This window comes from Cannabis sativa, chromosome 1 (assembly GCF_029168945.1).
Source record: "Cannabis sativa cultivar Pink pepper isolate KNU-18-1 chromosome 1, ASM2916894v1, whole genome shotgun sequence".
In the NCBI taxonomy this organism is placed as follows: Eukaryota; Viridiplantae; Streptophyta; class Magnoliopsida; order Rosales; family Cannabaceae; genus Cannabis; species Cannabis sativa.
Window position 1 is genome coordinate 38,224,616 of NC_083601.1, and position 9,590 is coordinate 38,234,205.

The window sequence follows — 9,590 nt, forward strand, 5'->3', positions numbered from 1 at the left end:
TATGATATATAATAAAGAATATGTCTTTTTTAGTGTAAACTAATTAGTGTTATGTTGTAGTTGGAATAAAAAAATAATAATAAATTATACTTTTTTTCGTTCACCGCTAAATTTAATGTTTTATTATTAGAGTTAGCCTAAAAATAAATAGATATTACTTTTATTTACTGGAAAAAAAAAGGTTAGCTAAAATTAGTATTTTACACAATTGCTGGCTAATTTTGGAAGTAACACATATATAGTGTTTTATGGTTGATGAGTGATATTTTTTCAAAATTATTTTTTTAAATTATATAAAATTAATATTTAATCATACAAATAATAATATAACACTAAAAAAAAAAAGTATGGAAAAGATATAAGACAGGACCAACTCGTTTCCAATAATAATAATTAGAAAGAAAAAAAAAATCTAAAGTTACCTAAAATGTGCTCTTTATTTTATTTTTTTTAACTATATGTGTCGGCAAAACGAGAGAGAGTCAAATGGAGTGCGGGAATGAGATGAGGTTAAATTTGGCTAATCCCGAAATATGATATGACAGCTCATCGCTATGTGTAGTGATGATTAGTCAGATACATGTGATTAAGACTTGCATGGTTACATGCGATTCTGCCTCTTGCAGACACGATGTCGCACGCATCGTACGCGAATCAGTTTAATTTCAATTTTTCCTTTAGATTTTTGTTTAATATGGGACCCTCAAACCCAAATATTGCCTATTATTATTTTCATAGAAAATTGGATAAGAATTATTTGCGCCTAGCTAGTCAACGACAATCATAGTCTGGCGTTATGTCTTCTTGTGGTTCTGGGTTTCACATCAAAACTCTGCCCCAATTGTCCATAAATAATGGAATAATAGCAATTAATAATAATGCCAAATGCTCAAAATTCATATTATCATTAGCGAAAATATATACAGTATTTTTGTATAAATACTTTTACTTAATTAAAGGACGGCCCCTCTTAAATTGTTTAGTCTTTTTTTGCTTATTGACGTTACTCAATTTTCTGCCTCCGTCTGTTCTTTCAGACCCTGAGATTAATTTGAATATTCTAATACGTAGAATTGGAATTAAGATTAAAATTAATACATACATATATGTTATATCCTGCATATTTTTCTGAAAATAAATAAAAATAATTGTCCATTGTGACATACAAATATTAGTTTTTCCTTTTGTTTTTGAAAAATAATGTATGTGTGTGAGAATACTATGGTACTATACTACTACGTACTATTCTACTGGATCCCCATCCATAATGTTGATTATTTAACAATCAAGTAATTATTCCAAAAAATAAAAACAATTAAGTAAGAAATGAGGAGTGGGCATGATTTGGTGATGTTTTTTTGTATCATACAATTGAAGATAAAAGAGGGTAAGTGAAAAGTGATTAATTTACAAATTTTAAAATGAAGGGAGAGATTGATGCATGGTCAATGCTTTCGATACGGATCAATTAATATATAACAAGTTTTATAAGATATTAATTTAGTTTAGTTATAGTCCGTGTGTCTGTTTTACATTTTCCACTCATTGTTGATATGTAACAAAGGATTTATTATCCAATGGGAAAAGTATAATTAAGGACTCCAATGAGAAAGAGGAAGACTAAACATTTATTGAGAAAGGACTATAAATGGGTTGGTGTAGATATGGAATATCCAGTCCTGTTGAAAGTACAATTTCATATATTCCACACTAAAAGAAGTAACTTTCAAGAAAAAAGAAAAAGAAAAAGTTCTTGGTGATTGTGTTAAGGGAAGCTGGACAGGAGTAGCCATAAACAGGGATTTTGATCAAGAGATGACCCGTTGTCTACTCTAGTCCACGTGTCGAAGAACAGGACCCGCCACACTATACCAAACATGTGACACGTGATCCACTTTTGTATCATTCACCCCAAAAGTTTTCTTGCATTGCACGGTTCCTAATCCTATCGTAATTTTAATCAATTTCTCCAGAAGATGAGATGAGAGTAAGACGTGACTTTCATCATATGCCACCCTTCACTATTTTTTTTTTATATATAATTATAATATCTCCTATCTTTCATTTTGGCTCTTTAATTGATAATAGATTTGGCCTCAAAGTTCTAAATGAGCTTTTTTTTTTTATTTGTCTTTATCTTTATTTAATACATGAAAAGGATAACAACACATATGCCATGCACATTCAAACTTAGTGGTTAGTAATGCTGAGCTGTATTTAGTTTTTTATGACTGGTGATGAGATATTGAATCGGATAATGTTGTGTTGAATCGGATATGAAACATACACACATTTCCTTAATTGTGAACAATAGACAGACAAGTTACAAGTAAAAACTATCAAACATTTTTTTATCACATTCATTTGTATAATAATGTGTTAAATATTGAGCGACGGGTTCTTTTAAAAGCTCTGTTTTTAAAGGAAAGGAGATATTATCGAAGAGAGTGAAAGAAGAATTAATTATAATAGCTTTGAGGGTTTGGTTTCTGCTTCTTAGTAGGATCTCGTAGGTATTGAAGATTTGGACCTCAGGATCAGCTTTGGGAGGCCCGACATTTCCAGCCCACTGTGACTGTAGCCTATTGGCATGGCACGGGAACCTATATATATTATACTATATATCTATCACTTTTTATTTTTATTATTTCAGAAGAAATTATGATTTTCATCTTCAAATATTCAAGAAAGAATAAAAATAATTAGAGATATATAGAGTCTAATTTTTGAGATGGACAATGTTGGACCTTTTATACAAAGAAAGTGAATTTAAAGGAAAATAAATAAGAGAACTGCATATTGTGGGATAAAGAAAGATCCAGTCACACATGGAATAGAAGTCAATGGGTACATATAAACAAGGGTACATATATTGCAACTTTGCCACTTGGGGGTGGAATTTTGTTTTACAAAATTATGTATTTTCTAAAATATCATAAAATAGTATTTTGAGATTTAAAAAAAAAAAATTAATAATAAATTAATCTAGAGTTGCTACGACAAGACTAGTTACATTTTTTACAACCGTTCATGTTAAAATTGTCTTTAAGTTGGTTATATTAAAAAAATTATCAAAAATTGATCTAAAAATACTATTTTGTACAATTTTAAAAAAGTACATAGTCTAATTTATTATTTATCAAAATATAAGGTGTTGACCGAGATTTTCGGCAACCAATAAAATAATAGAAGATTAAAGAGCTGTAAGAAATTAAGAGTGATTTTTACGTGGTTGGGGCGTTAATGAGTCTTAGTCTACGAGTCTGTGTATTTATGAGTGTATTAAATACAGAGAATGTTCTTGGTGAGTATTTTCTCTTCTTGCACTTATGCAACCCAAAATTCTCGACCCCATTAATGAGCTTTGAGGGGATATTTATAGTGTTTTTGGTGGGGTGATTCCCAGAATTATAGTACATGTATTTCTGTAACTATCAATAAAGTTGGGTATTCCCAATGAATTTATCATGGGTAATGCATGGTCAACTCCTTAGGTGATGTAGGGCTTTTATGTGGAATGTCCTTATTGTCTTTTGACTGAGGTGACTCTTCGCAGTGTAACTGTCAATAGACTTAAGTAATCATAGCCTCGTAGGTGCAGATCGTGGGTTGTGTCGTCAGACTTTATTGCGTGTAGCAGTCCCAACACGTTTCCTCCCATGCGGCATTAAATGCGAGATGACTGCTCAGGGGAAGCCTGACACCTTGCGGAGATGCTTTGATGTTACTTAGGCCTCCGGGAGCATAGGGGACTTCGTATGCCTTCTCCGGGAGGCAGGTCCCGGATGCTGCCTTTCTTCATAAAAACTTAGCAATTAATTCAAATGATAAGATCTTTTGGTCCACGTGTCCCTGTCCGGTTGGTCCACGTATATTGGGCAAAATCAGGGACAACATAAGGTTTGAGTCAATAATTTTGTAAAACAAAGTTTAAAATAATATTAACTCTTACAGCTTTTAAAAAATATATTCAATAAAAAAATTATTTAATTAATTTTTATTTATTTCAATTAAATAAACGTGTTTAATAAACTAATTTTGAATACTTAATCATATCAATTTTTTAGGACAAGTTAAACAAATTTTCCAACGAAAAAATATATTTTTTCTAATTTAATTTTTCTAGTTCTTCGTTATATAGTATGACTGAACTAATGGGGAAAATACATCTCTTTCCAAAAAAAGAAAAATCAATCCATTAGTATATTTGGAGTGTTAATATTTTAGTTAGTGAGAGTCTCAAATAGTGTCAACTGAGCTATTTTATTTTGAGAATGACTTAGTTTCGTTAGTCCAAATGGTAATAAAGTTGTTACATTTATTTTCAACTACAATTGTTAGTTCAAATGAATTAGTTTTGTTAGACTATGAGATTGGATTTTACTTTTCTTCACAATACATTCTTGTGTTTTGCAATATTTTCCAGTTTTTCCAAAATATCTTCTTTTCTTTCTTTAAAATATTCTGTTCTTCATTTAAGAGTGATTTATGCGTAAAACACATACATGTGCCTATACAATTGTGTATACAAAATACAGCTATATTTTTATATTTTTTTTATATTTTATATATAGCAATAGCAGCATATTCGGATTCCCAATCCTTGTTGACCATGGCTCCTCCACCCCGACTATATTAAGCTCTATTGTATTTTCGTACTTGAATGATGAATTGAAGCGATAAGGTTTGAGCTTATTACCAAATATTGGATAGTTATTAGTTGCATTGGAATCTAATTACATATAACACAAATCTGTCAAATCATTATTAATCCGCAACCAACAGCCTAGTCATCTAATCTTCTTCTTGGCCCCCCATCAACTAAAACTAGATAGAAACGACTAACAACTACCCATATTAAACAAATTTCAATCCCCAAATCAATCAAGTGGACACATTGATCATTCTTTCTTGCTTTTATTTTACATAGCTTTTGTCACTTTTATTCACAAGTTTATAAATTTGTTAGGTACAATAACGAAAAACATGCTTTGATTTCACAATGCAAATGCAATTCAAATAATTGGCTAATTGATGTCGGTGTCTTGCAAACCACAAACCATGTTTGCGGGGACAGCTACGTCGATCATCTTTGGATATGCCAAATTAAGATCTGATGCAAATTAAGATTGAGCTTGTTATCAGCTAGCAGTTTAATAATCCAAGTTACTTATTTCCTGTCAATTGTAAGCTTGTTATATAGATTTAACATGTACTTACTTTTCATAATGCCCTTGAACGTTTCCTGCAAAAGAATATAAGTTTGCAGTTGAGATTTTTTTTTTTGACATGGAAAGATGTGTTCTCTTGTAAACATGGAGCTTTTGTAAGAAGAGTGAAATTAAAGTTACCTCATTCTTTGTTAAGCGAGGATTGTATAGACTTTCCTCTCCCACAGTGCTAACCTGAAATTAGTAGCTTAGTAATTAGTAGTAATATAATCTATAAGAATGTTAACAAAAGGTTAAGCATTTACTTACAGTAAATCCTTTGTAGTCATGAGCTGGATAAACTAATGTTTCCTTGGGCAATGTAAAAATCTGACACCAATAATAACTAAGTGTTAGGACTCTAGAGGCATAAGTTCAAACTTATTAGTATTTTGTAGTTTTATCTTCTTGCCTGTGAATGCACTGATTTGTAGAGCTGTTGTGAGCTTCCACCCTGCAATTGGTTTTTTTTTTTTTTTTGCATTAAACACATTTTCCTCAAAAATCAATCCCATTGTAACAAATGGTCTCATTATTTCAAAAAATGTGTGCAAATCACACTATACAAACAAGTCCACAAAACCCCAACAAACATGTGAAAGAGAATCCTTTAGAAGAAGGACAAGGGTTGAGATAATAAAATCACATAAAAATCGGAAAAACCAAAGAAATGGAGTCCAAATTTTCATTCACCATACCTGAAAGTCTGTTCTCCCACATCCACGTATCAATAAGGTATCTCCAGTGAAAGCCATCCTAGGCTGAGGCTGATCAGCTCCATCTCCTGTAACATAGGTGACACAGCCCATTGTATGACCAGGAGTTGCACGAACCTGCACCCAAATAAGTTATTTTCTTAGGAAAATCAAGACATGTGAATGTCCTTTTAAGAATCTATAACCTCATTTTAGAAACCTACAAACTACAAAGTACATAGCAGTTCTAATTTTCGGAAAATCTTCAGTGGAAAAAAATGTTTTAGTGGAAATTAATAGATCTATTATATCACTATTAAAATCATTTATCCTATATTAATGTTTACATCAAAAACAATTTCATCTGAGGTGGAAAGAGCTATGACAAAAAAGGTGCAGATGCTTCCTATTGTAGAGTAAAATATAACTTGACATTTAAGCCTTTAGTTAAGAGGCTTAAAGCTCACAATTTTAGAATGAAATACTAGTTGGGTGAGGACAATTGCATTTGCATCCCTACCTACCTCAAGGAAAAGATTTCCGAAAAGTATTTTATCACCGGATTCAATCAGAAGATCGGCTTTTGAACCACTTGCTTTTGAAATAACAGATTTTACACTTGGAACTTTACTCTGCAGGAACCAATTGCAATTCATAAACAATCAGAAAAAAGAACTGAGAGATTATGGTGGAACTTCAGACCAAATAAGGCCAGTCCCAGTGAAATGAAAGTAGGTTGACAAACCTTAATAAGGCCAGTCCCAGTGACATGATCAGCATGTACATGAGTGTTCATTGCATATAAAAGGTTTAGCCTCAAATCTTGAATAAGAGACAGATCTCTATCAACTGTTTTATCCACTGGGTCTATTAACTGAGCAAAGAAAACAATTTTATGAGCATGCATATATACACATAGTTACAAATTTCAAAAACATGAAACATAAACTTGTCCACTGAAAAGAATGACAAAAAAAAAATCTGAGGAACCTTTTCCTAACATTATGAGGTGAATTCGAAGTACCTTCTGGTACCAACACCAAACATTAGATGAATTTTTTATATTTTCTAGTGTAATAATGCAAAAGAAAAAATCACTTTGAAATAGTACAAATTCCCAACTTTTAAGAAGATCTGGTATTGTTGCATCTCGGAATGAATTCAGAAAAACTAAATGAGACCCAAAACTCTGTTCTACAGAGAAAACCATTTCTTTTCCAACAAGAATATCCATACCAAACTACGTACCTTCCAACCATTCAGAGTTATAGCTACTGTAATTATATTAACTAGAATCAGTGTTCACAACTAAAAATTTCCAATGTAATATAGCCATATTGCATCAAATCAAATTCAAACTGAAACTGAAGCAATCCCAAAACCAAGTCCAATTTATTGAAGAAAAACAAAAGTCAAATCTCGTGCTTATATATGAAAATGAAGCCAACAACAAGAAAGGTAAGAACACGAGAAGGAAAAATTCACGTAAATTAAGAGAGGGAAGAGAATTAAGGACCAGAGCGGGTCTATCGGGGTGAGAAACATCGGCGAGAAGGTAAGTGTAGGTGGATGAATCCTTCTCGAAGAGCTGCCTGAAAAGGAGCTTTTGAGACGAAAACGACGTCGCTTCGGGAGACCCCATTATTTGCGACGAAGAACACCTCCACCACTGCCTTCTTTTTGGTGATATTGTTGAAGGTAGTACGTGAATTTTAGTCAAATACAGCGACAAGAGACCTGGTTTTGAGATTGGCAATCCAAATTTTCTCAGCATTGTTTTTATAATTATTCCTAAACAAAAAAAAATATATATTGTTAATAATAACGTAATAGTTTCATCTTCCGTTGATCATCGACAGCTTCGCCACTTTAGTATACTATACATATATTGGTTGCATATTATATTATGACGTGGTGGCCACTTTCTATAAGAAATAAAAATAAGTTTCGATTAGTTCTATACTTCTATTATTTTGATTGAAGAGAAAAAATGTATAGTGACTCACTGGATAAGATGCGATTTGTCACAATACTATTTTAATTTATTAAAAAAAAACTAAATATTTTGATATATTTTATTTGGTAAAATTATATTAGTGATTGTTTTCCTAAATTTTAACAAAGGTGACTTGATAATATGATGACACGAGAATATTTAAGATTGAGTTAACGAGGAATATGTAAAATTATTATCTCTCAAAACACATTTAGTGGAAAGGATAAGTTGGAGTAGTCACCCGGCCCTCTTAAGTACTTCTATGTACGGGGGAATAGAATGATCACCCCTTGGCGTGAGTGAGGTGACTACTCCTCCAAAGAGATGGATAAGTATCCCCCAAAGGGGGTTAGATAGTCATCATTCCTTTAGGGTAGATCATCCACTCAAGGGTGTTAACATATAGTCTAGGAAGTAAACCCTTCACCCCCTGTACCCTCATAGTAGTTCATATACACACTAAGGGTGATAGCTTAGTTTAGGGGTTTAACCCTTACCCCAAATACACACCCTACCTACATACATGTGTGGATAGTGTAAAACTTGCTACATACGTATCAACAAGAATACAAGATTACATACTTCTAAGCATTAAACACCATATGAGGAGCGGGGAGGTGTTGTCTCGGGGGTACCACTTCGAGGTGAGTACTACCCCCCATAGGGGATTGATTGGTCAGGCTGTACTCTAGGGGTTAAATCCACACAAACTGACACATCCAATACTCTCTCAGCATCATCCATTAATCTTGCATGAAGTTCAAAAGTGGTTACAAACACATGAAATATAGCGGGATACTACCGCAAGAATCAGATCTCAACCACCCCCAAAAATCAAAGAAATAGATGAGATATTTTAGCATCAAGGTCGTGTCTCCTGAAGTGAGACGCACCAATCCTTTTCCTCTATACAGGGTCACACATGACTTAGGAAGGCGATCCGAAAATTATCACTCAAAGAGCAAAAATTCTATCAATTTTATTCTTTGCAGTCAAGAGCTTGTTCTTAACCTGCAACAAAGATTAATAAAATACAAAGGAAGTAGACTATTACCAATACTTGGGACTGAATCTCTTTAAATTTTAGTGTTCTTTATCAACATTTATTAAAATTTTAGATTAATTTCTCACTCCACATCGGTTGACTAAAAATCCAATAACATTTTAGTACTTTTATTGAGAGTTTCAATAAAAATCTCGAAGCATTTCACAAAAAAAATGGTGTTTACCAAGAGATCATCTCAAGAATGACCTGATGAGGAAGGTGATCATGTCCACCAAGTCCCGTCAATGAGCAACCTTGCTGGAAACAATAGTGAGTGACCACCACGTTCTATTAATGGTGGCAAACCACTACTCAGGCCACCACTGGCCAAGGAACAACTGGGCAAGCTACTGCCCAAACCACGGTTGGTCACGAGATAATCGACCAAACTACCGTTGTTGGGCAAACAATTACTGGGCGTATGACTAACATCCCCGCCATGGGGGAGGGGCTACTAGCGGCGCCGTCAGAAGGGACAATACCAAAAATTTCATCTCAAGCCAAATCCATATCACTCGGGGTATTGGCATCTTTAGGCCAAGGCGGGAACCCCATGTGGACATTGAAAGAACTGACCCACAAATGGATCAATTAGTTGATGCAATAGGACAGGTGCAAGGTCGTGTCCAAATCGTGTATACCAA

The 9,590-nt window shown here is 33.2% G+C and overlaps 1 protein-coding gene across 1 annotated transcript; it reads right to left on the minus strand.

The window, feature by feature from the left end:
* Window positions 1-4,901: 4,901 nt before the first annotated feature.
* LOC115704680 (persulfide dioxygenase ETHE1 homolog, mitochondrial) lies at window positions 4,902-7,835 on the minus strand. The gene is made up of 9 exons (XM_030631878.2): window positions 7,422-7,835; window positions 6,651-6,779; window positions 6,430-6,537; window positions 5,909-6,043; window positions 5,623-5,664; window positions 5,481-5,540; window positions 5,352-5,405; window positions 5,221-5,245; window positions 4,902-5,113 (listed from the first exon to the last, which is right to left on the minus strand). Exons 1-9 carry the CDS (start codon window positions 7,677-7,679, stop codon window positions 5,028-5,030), a joined length of 897 nt encoding a protein of 298 aa, XP_030487738.2. The 5' UTR covers window positions 7,680-7,835; the 3' UTR covers window positions 4,902-5,027.
* Between the last annotated feature and the right edge of the window lie 1,755 nt (window positions 7,836-9,590).